This window comes from Triturus cristatus, chromosome 6 (assembly GCF_964204655.1).
Source record: "Triturus cristatus chromosome 6, aTriCri1.1, whole genome shotgun sequence".
Taxonomy (NCBI): domain Eukaryota; kingdom Metazoa; phylum Chordata; class Amphibia; order Caudata; family Salamandridae; genus Triturus; species Triturus cristatus.
In genome coordinates this window covers 762,514,759-762,535,615 of record NC_140589.1, presented here as the reverse complement: position 1 = coordinate 762,535,615, position 20,857 = coordinate 762,514,759, and the positions used below count along the sequence as shown (strand labels likewise).

At 40.0% G+C, this 20,857-nt stretch overlaps 1 protein-coding gene across 4 annotated transcripts in view; it reads left to right on the top strand.

Annotated features, from left to right (window-relative positions):
* SLC35F1 (solute carrier family 35 member F1) overlaps positions 1-20,857 on the top strand; it is a 952,113-nt gene that overhangs the window by 627,305 nt on the left and 303,951 nt on the right. For all 4 annotated transcript variants that reach the window (XM_085611290.1, XM_085611289.1, XM_085611288.1 and 1 more), the window contains one exon: positions 1,632-1,759. In XM_085611290.1, coding sequence (XP_085467416.1) covers positions 1,632-1,759 — 128 coding nt within the window. The remainder of the gene's footprint in view (positions 1-1,631; positions 1,760-20,857) is intronic.

Here is a 20,857-nt window from a genome sequence, read left to right as displayed (position 1 = left end):
CGATTCTGCCTAAAATCCACTCACTTTTTCATGCTGGCCACGGAATCAAACAGGCAGCAGTCATTGTCCTGGTATGCCTCGACTGTTGTGATATCATCTAGGTGGTCTGAATTTTTCTTAATGCCTTATGCAAGATCCCATCATACCAACTCTATAGGCAGTCCAATAGCTCCCAGTAGATGTCAGGATTCAATTTTTACAACGCGTATTTGGTCAAAGAGCTGAACCCAACTACGGCAGTTCAGAAACTCCTGAAAACTCAAGGGCACAGAATCATCAATATGTCACGCAGCGAATGGCAGCAATCAATCATTCAATCAATCATGACACTTATAAAACACACTACATACCCGTGATGGTCTCAAGGCACTGGGGGGGGGGGGGGGGGGGTAGCTGCTACTGTTCGAAGAGCCAGGTCTTGAGGAGTCTCCTGAAGGTTAGAAGGTCTTCGGTCCACCGTGGGCGGATGGGGAGGGTGCTGAGCTGCATGAAAGGGAGAGTGCGCAAGGGTGCCTGCATTGCCAGTAGGATTGTTTATGTGCTGAAAGGGACACCTTCCTGCACAAAAATAATCCCCTGAGGCTTTTTCCCCTTTCTACGTGTGCTACTGAGTGCAGCACACGTAGAAACAGGAAAGAAACGAGGGAAATAAAGCTATTTCTTCTTGCTATGCCTCCCTTGTGAAGGCATAGCATTTTTACGCACTCCCAGATCTACTACTCATCGTAAATTTGGGAATGCTCCAATATCCATAGGTGGATGCGTGGGAACACCCACTCTCCACCCATAGAACGCCTCCCTGGGACAGAGTAATGCAAGGCAGTAACTTGCTCGCGAAACTCAAGATATACCAAGCACGGCAAGGTGGGCTTGCGTGGCTTGGTAAATCTGACTTTAGCATTGCGTTGCCATTGGGTTGCCTTCTGTGACACAAAGGCAATGCAACACTCTGTTAAATCTGGCCCATAACTTTTAAACTTTCCTTTAACTGAACACAGCATAGAACTGGGATTGTGGTTGAACAATATCGTATATGTTACTCTCCCTCTCCCAATGATACTCTAGCTTCCCCATCCAACCATTAGGCTGTATTTCCTTGTCCGTCAGCATTTTAAAGCCTCCGAAAGGCAACATATAGTGCTGTGGAAAGGTCCTCAAAATATAAAGACATAATGAAATATTTGGGACTTTCTTATTGGTAGAGAGATTCCACCATCAGGTAATAGTTTAGCATTAAAGTCGACTTGGTTGCATAAAACACTAGAGCCACAAGTCTTACATTGCCTGATCCACCCTTCGACATCAAGCGTTAGCTAAATAAGCCTTGAGGATGCTCCCTGAAGGATGTTACCTCTACGCAGCTAAGTAGGGAGCAATAGCCCAGCTTAGGATCGGTGTTTCATAATATTTTACTGAATCCCATTTAAGTGGCTCATATACAATCTGAAGTATAAACATTCTGTTCCAGTTACTATATCACAAGCAGGTAATCTTCAAATATGTCTTTTGTAGGTAAGCTACTAGGTTTGTTCAATTATCTTACGTTCATGGTGTTTCTTTAGATAGTTTTGGCTTGAACTATGTTCTGAACCGTAGTAGGGTGCTGAAGTCTTATATATTTTTTCACACAGGAGAAGAAAATTTGCTGGCAATTTTGAAACGAAGATGGTGGAAATACATGATATTGGGGATTATCGATATTGAAGCCAAATATCTGGTAGTCAAGTCGTACCAGTACACAAACCTAACCAGCATACAGGTAAGTTGCCCTCCTTTAAAAACATAGTTGCTCATTGCTCACTCAGCAGTCTCTACAGGTCTACTCAGTGGCGTAGCTATGGGAGGCGGTCTATCCAGGGCGCCACTCTTTTTGAGGGCAGAGGAGGTGGGCAAGTTGTCTGTTGACTACCACCACCCCTCCCCCTCAAGAACAAGTCATCTGTCGACCCTCCCCCTGCTTTTACCTGCACCTGGCAGGAAATTCAGGGGCCGCCCGGGCGGCAATAGGTCTAGCTACACCACTGCGTCTACTTATCTTTATGCCTTGCCATCTCACGTTTTGTCCTATGACTTATTAAACTGGCTAACTTTACTACAGTCTGGAAAGAAATTGTTTTGCATAAGTATATTTGCTAATAAAATGTCTTATAAAAGTAGTACATGGTGCATCTGAGATGCAACTGATTTAATTTTACCCTCATAGAAGGATCCATATTTCCTCATTTTTTAACTGTCTTTGTATCTTTGGCTCTGTGAACATTAAATTCCATGGCACCTCCTTCATAGAACCAATGAACAAACACGTTTTAGTGAATTTAGCAAGTAGAATGTACTGCTCAATGGTAGATATTAAGGGATAGATGTACTTTGTCCAGGACACAAACAATCAGTGATTAATTAGTCACAGAGCAAAACGTACATTCTCAGAATGTCACTAAAGCTCCTACCTTGTACCTCCTATGTTGGAAGAAGAAGGCACTTTGCAACCCTTTATGGTTGCCTACAAATGCAGAGATGGAGGTCTTTGAGGGATAGCACACATCGATACCTGCATAAATATTCCTTACATGTGAACATCACATCCAGGGAAAGACATCGGGAAGGTGGGTGGAATATGCAGTGGCCGGGCACATCCATTTGCTGGTTAGTGCTGGAAGGGCATGGATGTAACATGAAGGATGGGATTGTTTTCAAAGTCTGTGGAGTACTCAATCAATCAATCAATCAAAAGTCTTTATTCGGCATCTAGAAAACACCATAAAAGCACATAACAATAACAAAAAAATACAAAATTTCATTAAAATCCATGCTGATATACATCAAATACAGTATTAATTTTTTCTTCAGCAAACCCCTCTTGTTTTCCTTATTTTTAAGGCCATCTTCAAGAAATTCACCACACAAAACAGAGTCTGAGAGTCATTTACCATTTGTAGGTGTAGCAAGGCGACCCTGGCCTGCTTGAATTTAGCCTGTTTTAAAATACCAACTAAAAATCGATGTCTCGGCACTGAATAAAATGGGCATAACAGTACAACATACATGCAGCCACAGGGACCCTTCTGCTCAATGGAGTACTCAGTAACCCTGATATATGCGAAGGCCAGTAGCGTCTCTGACATACCTTATTATTGACAATTTCTAATTCAGTTCAATCATTTTGACATACCCCATAAATATTAAATCAACAATATCAGTGGGACAGAATATTGAGGAGAGAATATTGGAAATAAAATATCAACAGGTAAGATCGTTTAGATTTTCTATACCTAACTCCACATTTATGAAGCTATGTGGTACATATATCTTTAGGGTACATTGTTGTGGACTTAGGAATAGTAAATCTATAATCCCCTATAAGCACATACCTTTCGATATTTTTTCCCTTGATATTCTGCCCTGATATTAGTATGCCACAATATTGTTGGTGTCAATATTTAGTAGTACAATCATCATATATGGTCCCCTAATAGACACCAGCAGTGTGTTGTAGTGACGTAAATGTAGAAGCTCATAAACTTACGTAATAATCGATCTCTAGACACAATTGTGTCTTCTTAAAACCCAGAAAATCTGAAACAATAGATATATTTTATCTCACATTCATTTGCACATGTTCACTCCCTTTATCGTATTACAATTTGAAAAAAAGTTTTAATTTAATGTCTGCTCAGCAGATTTCTAATTTCTCGTTTGTTAAATCATGCATCCTAGTGTCACATGTGATGGAGCCTAGATGTTATTTTTCATCTATCTCTACAAGTTTACCCTGAAAATTGATTTGTGACATTATTTTACGATAATGACAAATGTGTGTCAGGTTATCAAGATTAAGGAAACACACAAGTGAAACTCTATTTAGAAAACTGCATCGTAAAAGCATGCAGAATGTTAGATGTCAGTTTTTGGTAACACTTAACGGTCAATAAGCTAATTTGACGTTTAACAATTTTATTGTCATATGTTTTCATGCATAGATGATTAGAGTAAATATAGGATAACACAGCACATTTCTGATGTGTTAGGAAAAAGGTTAATAACACTAGAATGTGTAATGACATTGACGAGGAAAATATATCTTACACAAAGTGATGTTATAATTTGTGCTTCGTAGAGGTTTATTTCAAATGTGCTTTCAAATCCTGAATGATGTATTAACCTTTAACGTGCAAAGAAACGTACAAAATTATATGTGAAATAACCGTGGAGTGTTAATCTAAAAATCTTTTATGGGTTCCTTATACTTACATGAATTAATTGCAATTCATATAGAGATAATATTAATCTGCCTAATTGAAGAACTAATGTACTGTTTTTAATAATGTGAGATTCATATTTTAGCACAAATTCATCGTGCACAAGCTGTGTTTCAGGAAGGCCTCAAAACTTGCTTTCTCTCCTAGTATGAACTTAAGACTTTATAGTCTGAAGCCTATGGGCACCTTTGGTAAAGTTTCTCCTTGTGCTCTAACACTCAAATTATTTTTTTCACGTTTGTAGCATACTTGACTAGATTTGCAACAAAATTGTTATTTCCTAGAGCACAATGCTTGGGAAAGGACTGACAAGGGATGAGAACATTGACTCGTCCACTTCCTAAGTGTCACAGCCAGTCATATGACTAAAGAACAGTGGTCTTAAGGAAAATGCAAAGTAATGGATTACTTAATTCTTCCTGATTTGTATACTTTACCTACTACATCATCTCATCCTATCAAAAACTGACCAATGGGACAGGGTGATCCGACAAATTTGGTGATATCAGGGTGTGTAAACCTGGAATTGATGGAGTATAATTGCCAAAACTGTGAACTTGGGCGGTTCCTATCTTGTCCATCTCCCCTCTACCCATCTTGCGGTACTGAGACTGATGATATGGACTGCCAGAAACAATGTGAACTGTGACGAAATACTGTGTTTGCTACCGTGTGGTATGCTTTCTCAGTAGAACCTTTTCGGCTAAAAGGGTTCCTACAGACTGCTGTGGCATTGACGCTGCAGTGCGGACAGAGGCAGACAATTCTGTCCATGAACTGGAACTGGTTATTCAGAAACTACTGAACTTTCAATAATTGGGTTGGTATAAGAAACAACTGATTTTCGTATATATTTACTTTCTTAGATTAAAATCTCCCTCGGCTGGGGAATATAGTTCCCCAATGTCTGGATTTCACAAGCTTGTTAATGCTCATTAAATCTAATCGAATTTAAACATAGAATTATATGCAAATTATTCGAAGACAGATGAAAATACAATTCAATATAGAATATTCTGCTGATTCAGTTTAATTATTTGCTGTGGCTAAATTAATCTGATCTATGATCAAATAATTGGGTGGTAGAAATTATCTGGGAGTTATTTTGACGTATTGAATACTAACAATTATCTTACTCCATCCCCTCATATAATAATTGTTCATCCCCTAAGTATTCTGGTCCTTTTCAGAACAGAACAAGATCCATCAGAGGACCTAATAGGTTTTGAATGGTAGCTGAGGTTATTCTGAGAGAAGAGAAACTGGATCAATTAAAATAAGGTATGAGGCCAAACACGTTTGCACTACAACTTATGTAAAGAGCTCTCCTTGCCACACTGGGTAGATTTCTCTTAACTGCGAGTCAGGGCAGGTATACCAGTTCGCCATCCTGGAGCAAGAAAAACAGAGGTGATGTACCATGAATCTTTCCAAACCTACATGGAAAAATGCACATTAGGAAATAAACAATACATCCATTTATCTGTGTGGCTTTGACTGGCTGACTGGGAGCAGAGAAACCGGGCTTTGTCTGTACGACACCAACATGTTATCAGTCACTGGTCTTGATACCCTTCTCTGTCTGAGCTGTCTAAGAAGGTTGAAAACACTGCATGTTATACTGTTTCACAGACTACCTTGTGAAAATTAGCCTTGTGAATCTTGATGTTGTGTGCGAACAAAGTCATGGGAAATGTTATCTATATGAGTACATGAAAGCAAAATACTACACCTAGGCCCACTACATGAGTAACTGAACTAAAAGCACACTAGCATACTACATCAGGGAAGGAAGGCAGTATTTATAATGCTTTTGTTATAGATGATTGGGAGCCTTTGGTCATATAGGAATGATCGAAAGGTGCATGACATGCGAGGCATTAGACAAATAATGTATAATCACACAGCAGTAGCCCTTAAAAACAGCCATGAGAGTGTAGGCTATTTTTATTTATTTATTGTGTTTCCTATAGCACAAAGACCCAGGGGTATCAGAGCACTTCACAGTTGCAATGAGACGAACAATACAAATGTTTGAGAAAGTTTAACAAACCGGGCACTGGATATAAAACAGAGGCCGTTGGGGTCCCACTAGATAATCTGAGTAGATTCTCTCTGTATGCTAATTGGTGAATCATCATTTCATTACAAGATTGGAGGCTACCATTGTGCATGTTAAAAGCTCCCCAGTGCCAGACTACTCACATACTCCACCAGTTTAAGATAAAGTTTCACAAAAGTGCTAGAATTTGACCAGTCTGCCTCTTTTAAAAATGTCTGCAAGTGTACCACCTGCCCAAAAAGCTTTACTAGCCATCGCACCCCTAGAAGAGTCTGCCCCAAACTTGGACAGATCAATTTCAGCCTTGGACATCACTGCCCTTACCCACTGTTAAATTGCAGCTGTTGATACTGCCTTATTGGGTTTTACATAATAAATTAACAACTGCTCCTCTCTATCTGGTCTAAATTCAAGAATTCTTTGATCATAAACTCTCATGCAACTCACTACACACAATTTCTTGCAATCTTTGACAAATTAATAAAATGTGTTCTCAGACATGGTTTTGGTCCTTTTCCAAAATTGTAAATGGTCCCTGTCTGGGGAATAAAAACTATTGCAAACCTCTAATGCTTTAATGTCTGAGACTCTTCTAAAAGATATTAAGCAGAGCAAAGTCACTAACTTCCACAATATTTGTCTCAGAGAAGGATAAGATAGATCAGGCCAGGAGTCAAAAACAAGATTCATGTTTTGTAAAAAGTCATACCGAACCCTAATTGGTCATCTAAGTCTTATATCTTTCATCACCCTGTGGACCAGTGTCACTGCCAATAGGAAAACTATTAACCAAGGAGTGTCCTGCCGAGACACCTGATCTGTAAAAATTAACTGTTCTATAGGACAGACATAGGAAAAACTATTTCAAACCTCTAATGCTTTAATGTCTGAGACTCTTCTAAAAGATGTTAAGCAGAGCAAAGTCACTAACTTCCACAATATTTGTCTCAGAGAAGGATAAGATAGATCAGGCCAGGAGTCAAAAACAAGATTCATGTTCTGTAAAGAGTCATACCGAACCCTAATTGGTCGTCTAAGTCTTATATCTTTCATCACCCTGTGGACCAGTGTCACTGCCAATAGGAAAACTATTAACCAAGGAGTGTATTGCAGAGACACCTGATCTGTAACAATTAACTGTTCTATAGGACAGACATAAATTGAACAATTCAGCAAGGTAGTTTGCCACTTCTACTGCAGGAGCCGCCACGGGATCCAAACTCTTCTCCAAGCACCAACTTGATCACTTTCTCCATCTTTTCCTGTATCTTTTCTGTACCTTTCCCTGGTACCTGGTGCCCATGATTCATCCAAGAGATTGTTAACCTCTTCCATAAGGTCTGAGTATCTTCCAGATCCCCTGAAATCCTCCAAACAAGAATGTTCAAATTCCCTTCTAGTACTAAAGAATGCTCCTCTCCTTCTTGTCCTACTAAAAGGCCTCAGTTCACGAGTATAAAACAGTGAACTTCTACTGCTAGCTCGATTACTCAAGGAAACCAAACTTGAATTTTTGTGTATGACATGTTTAATGTTCTTTACAGGGCTGCATGTTGGGGCAGCAATAAAAGGTTTGTGCATAATGGAAGCCTCTGGTCTTGTAATGAAATTGTATCTTGCGTAGTGCACAGTGATCATTAAAGGCACAAGATGCCACAGGAATAATTTGCGAAATAGGTAGACGTGTGTGCACTAGATTGAGTATGGTCAAGTGGTTGATGGTGATAAACAAAAAGTCTGGGAATCAGTAGAGACTGTTCCTTCTGAGAATGGAAAACAGGGACACATGGCATTCACACATAAAGGTTTTAGTTTATTCTTGAACAGCTTAACGGAGGTGATTGTTCTTATCTCTGTGGCAATAGATTTCTGTAGCCTAGCGAAATTTCCAAGAAGGATTGCATGGAGGCAATAGTATATATTTTACTCCTCTCCTGGCAATGTGATAGTCTTTCACTGGCCACATGTATATCGATTTGGTCATTTTTGATCATTTTCTTGGAATTTGTTTATTCAATTCTAAAACCATAAATCAATATAGTCTTACATTTGTGCATTAAGGCAAAAAAGCATTGCATAATTCCTAAATACACTAATCCAGTGATTTTCGCCTCTGAGGGTCTCTTCCGGTACCTGAGCTTCCTGAACACATCACAAAAGTAAACTTACACTTTTGGTGATTATTGAATAAACCCAAGCACACGCAGAATTTTAGTTTACAAGGTTAGTATGTAAATTGTACATGCAACATAATGAATCAATTCTTTGTTTCTTTCTTGTGTTTTTCTTCACTTTAATATTTTCGTTTTCACAGTAGTTCCCAAGCCAACACGTGTTTCGTCGCCTTCGTAAAATCGTACATGCGACTTGTTCACGGCTAGGTAGAAATTAATATGATATTCGACATTAATCCATTGTTATTTTAAATGTCGCAAACATTTGTTATCATTAGCTAACAAATGTGCTCCCAGGGTAGGTGGAAACGTATTAAGCTACTACATGTGGTGGTATCACATGGTTATGTTATATATTCATGCAAGGTGTACATATCGTGAGGTAAAATTGGTTGTAGCCTTATCTTTTGTGATCCTATGTATCCAAACGAACAGAAAGACGAACAAAAATTTTGGCGGGTGAACAGTGCACGTGAAAATGATTGATTATGTGGTAGATGATAATTTCTACGTGATCATTTCATTTATTTCATACGGTATATATAGTCTCTAAAAGCTGGACTCCCAGTGCAACCAGAGTGTGAGAGGTATCTATTAACTTATTTAATAGATAAAAGAATTTAGTAGTGCGGAGTCACTGACCTGAACACTGTCTTGTAATGTGTTCTGAAATAATATATAAGAAGGGAATAAGAAGAAAGGCACGGTACTGTAAAAGTGTATGTCCAGGAATAACAGTTAGAGTTAGAATTGTCAAGAAAAGACAATATGTTAAAGCCAAAATTGGTTGTATACGTACATCGAGTGTGACGATAATTCCAGGTCACACTGTCATGCAACGTGAGGGGCGGGCCCTTGTAAAGGTTGCACTCCAGATTCAAAACGATATCCTTTTCTAAAATATTCGGTCCCAATCTATGAAAAAGACAAATAGTGTCTTTGCTTTCATGTATTTTCGTATACATAGACCAAAAAAACGTGTACTCAACTCGTCAAGAAATAATCTGCCACAACTATCAACGTGTGCAGAACGATATAAGTTAAATTCTTTACCTCCGGGTTAATAAGTGTAACTGTGGGGTGCAGCTTCCTCCTCGCGCCTGGCTCCAAATACGAGTTACCGGCATTAGCATCGGGGTGTGGTTATGTTAGTGTTGCGATGTCACATGACCGGAAATAAGTCACGCGAGCATATCTAAGTTGCACCACATCGAAAGGCGCCATATACGAGAGGTGTCTACGTAATCCAATATATATAATGAGAATACCCCAATATGACACGATTTTGCAACGTGTAATATTTGTACCGACCAACGAACTCTGTAATAGTCTCCCATATATATAGGCAGCAATATAAGTTGATAAACGGTATTCGGCTGTAATAAGTATTTGCTTCTTATATCATGCTTTATAGAAGGATAGGTCATGTGAAGTGAAACGAGGTGAATTAACACAGGTAAACGTTATGATTGACAAAAGGTAAGGTATTTCTTGAGTATAATAGAAAAGGCTCTACGGCTGCCATGTTGGAACAGGATGTGGTCTATGAAACAATGTGGAGGAGAAACTTTATTCAAAAACCCCTTGCGAACAAAATGTAAAAGTAGATGGCATATATACACCTAATGGTAGTCGTGGTTATGTCGACAATACGGTATATCACGTAGATCTATATATGTTCCATATTAGTAACGGGCAAAGTATGTGCCGAAATATGGGTGCTTTTATGTTATATAAGCATCATGTGGCTCCTCAGTGTTAATGAGAGCAACGCCTGAACGCTAACTATATTCCCATAATGTTAGCTCATGAAGGATGGAGACTACACATACCGCTCTATGTGTAGTCTGGCTCAGAAATTTCAAATATTGTCGTCAGTGAGGAATAGAGACTGCACATACCGATCTATGTGTAGTCTGGATCAGAATTTTCAAATATTGTAGTCAGTGACTATTGTGTATGAGTGACTGACATCTTAAAACAATATGATAACATAATGTTTAGGAAGGAAAATCTGTTAGATACATTTTTTGTAATGTCATTAAAAGTTTGTCAGTATTTGATCAAGACAGGAGATAACATATAAGCATGGTTAAATACAAAATCTTATTTTCATTTGCCTAGGAAATAATGCATCTCATCATCAACATTCATCCCAATATCAGTCGTTCGTAGTTTCAGAATCCAAGATGCCTCGTTTCTGCGAAGCGTGAGCTCTCTATTTCCACCTCTAGGGTTCCTCATGGTCTGCTCTATTCCATAGAATGTAAAGTCCTTGTGTAGACCCTGTGAGTGGCATTCCAAGACGTGTGTTGCAATCGGATATCTAAGATCGCCCTGTTTTACTGCCCAGGGACTACAACCAGACCAAATGAGGGTCTCAAAAATAAATTCCTACGAAGTGAGAGGCTACGGAAAAACGAGGCATCTAAATGGTGGGACGGAGCCACCCTACGACAATATATTAAGATAAAACAAATACCTAGGGGGCTCCGTTCACAAATTTTGCCTACATATGATGACCTAGACCCAGATCTGTTTACAGCATGGGAACAAGAATTAACAGAAAACTCCAATAAATCAATGGGGATACTGATCGAAAACTGTGATAGAAAAACAGCAAAACTCCAGACAGAGATAGAGACCCTAGAAGCGGAAATTAAACTACTTAACCTCCCAGAAGCAACTGAAAAGAACTATAATATCTTGAATGACATCTTGAAACATCATGTCTCAGAAATTAAAGCACGTAAAACCAAAAAACTTAAGAGAGATGAGGCTGACTACCGCAATGGTAAAATTTTCACCTTTGCGACCAAATATGATCACCTTGTATCCAATGATGACCTCACCAAACCCAAATTGGCAACTTCCATCAGCTCTGGTAATACTTCACTTGATACACCAGTTACTAGTGAATCAGAACAGGGAGATGCACGGACAGAAACAACAGACATTGAAAACCGTTTTTTACAAGAGGTTTTACGAATCAAAAAATGCAACAGGGAACAGAACAAACGCCCTTTGATAAGCCCAAGACAAGGAGAGGGAGGAGAGGGGGCAGAAAAGGAAGAGAAACCAGGCATGAAAACGAGGTCCTGGAACAGGAGAAAGTAGATACTGTCAGTATAGTTAACCTATCAACCAAAATACTAACAAATGACGACAAAGCTCTCCTTAAGAAAGGCTTGAATTTCTGTCCCAAAAGTCACGGCAATGTGGTGGATCTAAAAATAGATTTGTATAAATTTGTAAGGAAAATGAAAATCAAAAAGCATTTCATGATGTATAATGAAGCTAATAAAAGAATGACTGATGATCGACAACCACATCCTTTGAGTGAGATAACTATACAGGAAATTATTGATACTAGACTACTCTTGTCGCTCACAGATTGTGAGGATGAAATTACAACTGCAGATATTGTCATGTGAGATCTTAATGTAATAAGTGATGCGCGTGTGGAGAGTGGCCTGAGAGAGAAATCCAAATGGACACCCAACTTACAGAGTGGCAATAGTATTGATATTTTTCATAAATTGGTAAATAATGACTTGGACAAATATGACCTAAAAAAACACACACCACACCTAAGGAATGACAACCTGACACATGGTGAAAGACAAGCATTAAAAATGATAAGGAATGATGACAGTATAATCATAAAGGAGGCAGATAAAGGGGGCAATATTGTCATTATGTCTAATATAGACTATGAGAACCAAATTCTTTCACAATTGGGAGACTTGGAATGCTACGAACACCTCACTACTAATCCAATCTGGAAACTTACGGACCACCTCAACAGACACTTGAAACAATGGTATGGCATGGGTATTTTGGATCAAGATGAATACAGCTATCTGCAAGTTAACAAACCTAGATTTCCATGTATATACACGCTCCCCAAAATACATAAAAATCTACCCTTTCCACCTGGCAGGCCCATTATTTCAGGGATAGAGGGCCCCACTGAAAGAATGTCTGAATACGTCGACATTTTTCTGAAACCACTGGTGTACAACCTTCCATCATTCATACGCGACACCAAACATATTTTGGGGCTCATATCTGACATCATTTGGGGACCAGACATGACACTTGTAACACTTGATGTCACTGCTCTCTACACAAGTATCAAGAGAGAATGTGGACTAAAAGCGATCAGGAAGATTCTAAGCACAAGATCAGCCAGCACATGGGAACACACAGAGATGCTAATTACCATGATAGAGCTGATCCTTGATAACAATGTTTTTCTTTTCAAAGACAAATGGTACCGCCAAAAACAGGGAGTTGCCAAGGGCTCCAGATTCTCTCCTTCGTACGCCAACCTTTTCATGGGATGGCTTGAGGATGAGTGGGTCTGGGGCCAACATGGCTCTAAATGGACAGAGTTAATTCTCTTTTGGGGCAGATACATCGATGACTGCCTCATGATCTGGACAGGAGATGACGAAAGACTGATTGAATTTGTAGAACATCTAAATAACAATACTTGGAACATCAGATTTACATATGAGTATAGTAAGGATAAAATAACATTTCTTGACACAGAATTGTACATAAAAAACAACCAGATACATAGCAGACTGTATCGTAAGGATACAGCTTGCAATGCAATACTACATGCATCAAGCGCACATCCTACGCACCAGATCAATGCCATCCCTTATGGGGAGTTTGTTAGAGCCAGACGCAATTGTAGTCTAGACTCTGACTTCATAAAATGTACTGAAGAAATGACCGAACCATTCAAATCCAGGGGTTATAACACACACATCCTAAAGAAAGCTGAATCCAGGATCAGTAGGATCAAGAGAGAAACTACTTTAAGAGACACAACTAGTAAAAAGAAAAATGACAACAAAATTAGATTCATTACGAATTTCAACAATCTCTCTAATGTGTTAGTCAAAAGTCTGAATAGGCACTGGCATATCCTGAAAAAAGACGAGACCATGATGGGAGTGATTAACAACAAACTTGAGATAACTTACAGAAAAGGAACTTGTCTCAGAAGTCTCCTAAGCCCTAGCGACCCCACACCTACAACCAACAGGAATTGGTTATCAACGCACATGATGGGTTTCCACAGGTGTGGACACTGTTCAGCCTGTAAATGGGCAGACAGCATGAAATTGGACTTCACAGGTCCAAATAAAAAACGCTACAAAATCAATACAAATATCAACTGCAACACAAATTTTGTAGTATATATCATTGAGTGCAGATGCTCTAAGAAATATGTGGGAAGCACAATCCGTCCCTTACGTGTAAGAATAGGGGAACACATGAGGGCAGTAAAACAGGGCGATCTTAGATATCCGATTGCAATGCATGTCTTGGAATGCCACTCACAGGGTCTACACAAGGACTCTACATTCTATGGAATAGAGCAGACCATGAGGAACCCTAGAGGTGGAAATAGAGAGCTCACGCTTCGCAGAAACGAGGCATTTTGGATTCTGAAACTACGAACGACTGATATTGGGATGAATGTTGATGATGAGATGCATTATTTCCTAGGCAAATGAAAATAAGATTTTGTATTTAACCATGCTTATATGTTATCTCCTGTCTTGATCAAATACTGACAAACTTTTAATGACATTACAAAAAATGTATCTAACAGACTTTCCTTCCTAAACATTATGATATCATACTGTTTTAAGATGTCAGTCACTCATACACAATAGTCACTGACTACAATATTTGAAAATTCTGATCCAGACTACACATAGATCGGTATGTGCAGTCTCTATCCCACACTGACGACAATATTTGAAATTTCTGAGCCAGACTACACATAGAGCGGTATGTGTAGTCTCCATCCTTCATGAGCTAACATTATGGGATATAGTTAGCGTTCAGGCGTTGCTCTCATTAACACTGAGGAGCCACATGATGCTTATATAACATAAAAGCACCCATATTTCGGCACATACTTTGCACATTACTAATATGGAACATATATAGATCTACGTAATATACCGTATTGTCGACATAACCACGACTACCATTAGGTGTATATATGCCATCTACTTTTACATTTTGTTCGCAAGGGGTTTTTGAATAAAGTTTCTCCTCCACATTGTTTCATAGACCACATCTCGTTCCAACATGGCTGCCGTAGAGCCTTTTCTATTATACTCAAGAAATACCTTACCTTTTGTCAATCATATCGTTTACCTGCGTTAATTCACCTCGTTTCACTTCACATGACCTATCCTTCTATAAAGCATGATATAAGAAGCAAATACTTATTACAGCCGAATACTTATATTGCTGCCTATATATATGGGAGACTATTACAGAGTTCGTTGGTCGGTACAAATATTACACGTTGCAAAATCGTGTCATATTGGGGTATTCTCATTATATATATTGGATTACGTAGACACCTCTCGTATATGGCGCCTTTCGATGTGGTGCAACTTAGATATGCTCGCGTGACTTATTTCCGGTCATGTGACATCGCAACACTAACATAACCACACCCCAATGCTAATGCCGGTAACTCGTATTTGGAGCCAGGCGCGAGGAGGAAGCTGCACCCCACAGTTACGCTTATTAACCCGGAGGTAAAGAATTTAACTTATATCGTTCTGCACACGTTGATAGTTGTGGCAGATTATTTCTTGACGAGTTGAGTACACGTTTTTTTGGTCTATGTATACGAAAATACATGAAAGCAAAGACACTATTTGTCTTTTTCATAGATTGGGACCGAATATTTTAGAAAAGGATATCGTTTTGAATTTGGAGTGCAACCTTTACAAGGGCCCGCCCCTCACGTCACATGACAGTGTGACCTGGAATTATCGTCAAACTCGATGTACGTATACAACCAATTTTGGCTTTAACATATTGTCTTTTCTTGACAATTCTAACTCTAACTGTTATTCCTGGACATACACTTTTACAGTACCGTGCCTTTCTTCTTATTCCCTTCTTATATATTATTTCAGAACACATTACAAGACAGTGTTCAGGTCAGTGACTCCGCACTACTAAATTCTTTTATCTATTAAATAAGTTAATAGATGCCTCTCGTTAGTTTATCTATTGGATCTCTCACACTCTGGTTGCACTGGGAGTCCAGCTTTTAGAGACTATACATACCGTATGAAATAAATGAAATGATCACGTAGAAATTATCATCTACCACATAATCAATCATTTTCACGTGCACTGTTCACCCGCCAAAATGTTTGTTTGTCTTTCTGTTCGTTTGGATACATAGGATCACAAAAGATAAGGCTACAACCAATTTTACCTCACGATATGTACACCTTGCATGAATATATAACATAACCATGTGATACCACCACATGTAGTAGCTTAATATGTTTCCACCTACCCTGGGAGCACATTTGTTAGCTAATGATAACAAATGTTTGCGACATTTAAAATAACAATGGATTAATGTCGAATATCATATTAATTTCTACCTAGCCGTGAACAAGTCTCATGTACGATTTTACGAAGGCGACGAAACACGTGTTGGCTTGGGAACTACTGTGAAAACGAAAATATTAAAGTGAAGAAAAACACAAGAAAGAAACAAAGAATTGATTCATTATGTTGCATGTACAATTTACATACTAACCTTGTAAACTAAAATTCTGCGTGTGCTTGGGTTTATTCAATAATGACCTTTTGTTGCTTCTGCCACAATAACTAAGGGAGGCTGGTGGTTCTCTCCAACCCTTGAGCACCGTAACTAATTCGAACCCCACAGATACCAGGTGAACTTACCATAAGCGCCTATTATCTATTAACAATACCACTGTCCAGAACGTAAATTACACTTTTGGTGGAAGTTTACTATTCTTTTGCTATTCACAAGACACAAGTGTAGTTTTACGTGTAGTTTTGTTATGACTGCAGAGAGCTTTGCACATGAAAAATAGGACAGTTTCTGCATTTGTGAAGATACTACAATAAATAAGGAATAGAATCCACAGCTGAATTTCCTTCAACATAGCAATATTATTGTGGAGGAAATTCAGCCAGTGGATTATACTGCATTCCTCCAGGAATTGAAGGATTTTTTTATTTTTTTCAAACTGACAGGTCGGCATCCTGCAAAACCCCTAATTTGCCAGTTTTTCAATTGGTCCCATCAGCAGTCAGCCATAGAGTGATTAAGGGTCTGATTACGATGTCGGTCGGACGGACACCGTAGTGGGAAAGGAACTGTCCGACTAATAATCGGCGGTTCCACCAGCAGTATTTGGATGTAACCGCCAGCTTGTGAGGTGGCTGAAAAATGGCTGCAGCAAGCTGCAATCGAAAAATAGATGTTTTTAAACATCCCTGCACAGTGTTGCAGGCACCATGCGGTGTCATCCCTGCACCATGTGGCAGGCACCATGCGGTACCTGCCACATGGTGCAGGGATGTTTGGGGGCACTATAGGTGCCCCCAGGCCCAAAAGCAGAGGGCCAGGGTGGAAGAGTCCCTGCTAGGGGCCCCCAAAGTCACTTTCTGCCTGCCTTTTCATGGCGGGCAGACCGCCATGAAAGGGCAGGTGTAAAGCAACATCGTAATCCTGACGGCAGAGCCAAGGCTGGCTCCGCTTTCATTTTGGGATTCCAATTCCACCCGCGCCATGATGGGCTCTGTGATCCAGTCGGAAGCAGAGTGGAATTCCCTCACGGGTTTCCCTCTGACCGCCAGTATCATTATACGGTAGTCAGACAGAAACCCATGATGTTGGATGGAAAGCCTTCGACGAGCTTCCGGATGGCTTTCCGCCTGACATCATAATATGGGCCTAAGATGGGTTCATGTAAAAAATATTGTACACAGTAATAGGTTGTGTTTACTAATAAATAAATATATTTTTCGCTCTGAAGGATATTTACCAGATAAATCATATTGTGCTATCTTTCAGTTTAGGAAAATTAACCCATTACAGTTCATCTTCAACAGCAATACTTATTCTTACCCCATCATTAAGGTCAAAACCTCCAATTTTGATTAACAAATGATCCATTTTGTACTGCACCACAGATAAGTGAGAATTATGGATTTTAAAGACTGAGAAGTGCAATCCTGGCCCTGTTACCCTTTCATGTTGGCCAACTCTGAGACTGACCAAATGAATGAATGGATAAATGGATTAATATTTTTCATCCCTTCTGGAACTTTTTTTTAATTGCCTTGTTTGTGTTTAAACAAACCAATCAAACAGCATTTGTAAAGCTCAGCACTGTCCCCCCTAGGTGTATTTGGATGATATGTCTCTGTCGAAGAGCCAGGTCCTGAGTCTCTTTCTGAAGTTGCCGGTGAGGAGGCTGTACGGAGCTGGAGGGGAAGGCTGCATTGGATGCAGGGTGTGTGTGTGAGGGCGAGTGAAGAGGAGCGCAGGTGTCTAGCGTGTTTGCATTTCTTTACGCTTGTTTCTTATTTGTGAGTGGTAATCAGCTTGCATGTTGTGAGCAAGGGTTGCTCGTGTTTTTTTTTAGAAGGCTGTAGCAGGTTTCCACCATTTAGTAGCCCACATTGTGGACATTTAGGTCGCTCCACGTTGTATCAGAATCGGGGCGCTCAGAAAGGTCAGACTCATTATCTGAGTTATCCGAGCGTGCCTCAGGCAGTCCGTCTGCCCCATCAGAAACAGTGCCGGCATTACTTGGTAACTGCAGCCTGGGGCGTGCAGTGTCAGTCAAATGATTGCCTGAAAAGCTGACCTTCTGTGTGTTCCTGAAAAAAAGATGACTTGGTTGCACATGCTGACAGACTCAGGCAGGATTTGTTCCAGCAAGCTGACATTGTTTGCAAACAAACGATAACCACCACACACTGCCCCTCCCAAAAGAATCAACACCCTTAGAGTGAGTTCTGTGTAGAGTGTTTTGGTACAGCTTCTAGTACTGGCTTAGTATGATACTGTATGTCCAGAGCTGGTAAGGGAAATTGATTCCCACTGGATTGATCAGCCTCAAGATCTCAGGCAAGATGACTGCAATCGTAACCTTCCCAGCAAAAGGAGGGCTGAATCTTACTATAATCATATAGCATTTTGTATTATTCTGAACTTCCGTAAGTGGAATTCCTCAACATAAATAGCTTTAATAAATAATATTAAATTATGTATTTATGTATTAATTGTACTGTCTATAGAACAGTTATATACTTACTATATTCACTTATCAATTTTTAAGACTAAGGAAAGCCATACCTCATGTAGTAATTTCTGCCTTTTGTGCCCAATAACCCAAAGATCTCTAAACACTTCACACTGCAAGATGCACAGGATTTGATTCACCGCTTGCAGCTGTTCCCACATTCGTCCACCTTGTGACTATCAAGGACGGTGGTCCTGGGTCGGACAGGCTCCAGCTTGCATCGCGGCTACACAGGCTCTGTTAGTGTTTTAAGCAGCAGAGCAGCCCCTTTGCTCTCTATGGCGCACCTCATCTTTTGTTAGAAGCTGAAATGGAGATGATTTGCTTTTTGATGCGATGATCATCCTTTGTAGGCTGCGGGAGCTCAGCCTGGGAGCCTGCCATAGCCTGAAGTGCAGAGATCATTGCCCATATCAATTTTGTCTAAAGCAAAGCACTGAATCCTCCCTGGAGGGTTCTTCCATCAGATTGAATTGAAAGCAATGTATGCCTGTGAATATGAGCACAGGCCTCTGGAGAGCAAACCCTCAAAAGACATTTTCACTTTGTTTGGGTTCTGAGGCTTCTGCTCTTTCTGTCTTTTTTCAAACTGTGCTTTACACGCTCCACACCCTTGATGTGTCTTCAAGTGCTCACAAACCTTAATCTTATCTACATAGAGCTATTTCAATAATAGTCAAAGTGACGTTTTCCAAAGCAGCACTTTTCTGAAAAATATGTTCTTCTTGAAGGTTGCAAACAATAGTAATTTTATATCTTTTCTTGATAAAGCTCTTTCATGAATTTTGCACAACTGAGCAATCACCTTGGTGAAACATTCATTCAATGAGTGTAAATGATTAAATATATTTTGCATGGGTTTCTATTACACTAGCACTGTGGTTCTTGGGAGAGGGATAAGTGAGAGGTTCTTCAAGAAAAATTGTGGGTGCACCATCTGCACCTGAGAGATGGCTGTTTGGAAGCCAGGGCCAAATGTGGCGAGTAGTCTGAAGCACTCCACTTGTATGCAATCAACTAGCTCTCATTTTCACCATGATCATTACACTGAGTTATGGAGATATTCCTAGCACAATGCATAGAAAACATAGATTTTGTGAGATGTAAGTTGGTGAATGTTATATGATATATAAAAAGAATGCAGAATCTCTTGGAAGCACAGCAAAGGCTTTTGGACCCATACAGTCCAGTGGTGTATGCCCGCCAATGACTAAATGCTAGACCGGCCTAACACTGTTTTTGAAATACTGTTTATCTTGTAAGGTAGTGCCATCTGTGTGTTGTGGGAATTGTCGGCCTGAATTGGCTGCCTCACCTGAGTGCCATCAAAATGATCAAAATAATAGAAGGAGAGGGCCACAAAGTTCAAAATTGAGTGAGGAATACAAACACCACTCTGAAGACAATTACTCAGGCCCTTGTCACCAGCCGCCTTGACTATGGCAATGCCCTCAACGCTGGCATCTCCACCCAGCTCCTCAGAAGACTCCAGACCATACAGAACGCCACAGCCAGACTCATCCTGGACCTCACCAAACGAGCCCACATCGCCCCCCCATCTGAGAAACCTCCACTGACTCCCCATCCAGAAGAGATGCCAATTCAAGGTCCCCACATACGACTATAAAGCCCTCCAAGACCTAGGGCCTGCCTACATCAACTAGACACCTGCGCTCCCCTTCACTCACCCTCACACACATCCCCGCATCCGTTGGAGCCGCAGTAGTGGCCGCTCCTTCTCCTACATCACTGCCAAGACCTGGAACAACCTTACCCTCCAGCTCTGCACAGCCCCCTCACTGGCAGACTTTGGAAAGAGACTCAAGGCCTAGCTCTTTGATGGAGACACAGCGCCTAGATACCCCTAGGTGTTACAGTGTTGCTCTTTACAAATGCTGTTCGATTTGACTTGAATGCCCTGGAGCCCGTGATGCTCTTGAAAACTATATACTAAAGCAAACAAATGAAAGTGGATATTTTTTGAATCACACATTACAACGCACTTGTTTTTGGGAGACACCATTGAACCCATGTTGGACTGAAAAGTAATTTGCAAAAATTGCATTGGAATTTGCCTTATTTCTGTTTAAGTCTCAACTTCTGGATTTGGGATTTTCTCTGCGTTTGCTTCTGGAGGCGAGGCAAGAATGTGACACGGTGTTTACATTAAGCAAGAAAGTCTTTGCGCCATTGTTACCCAAATTAAGGATTGCACAGAGTCTGCAC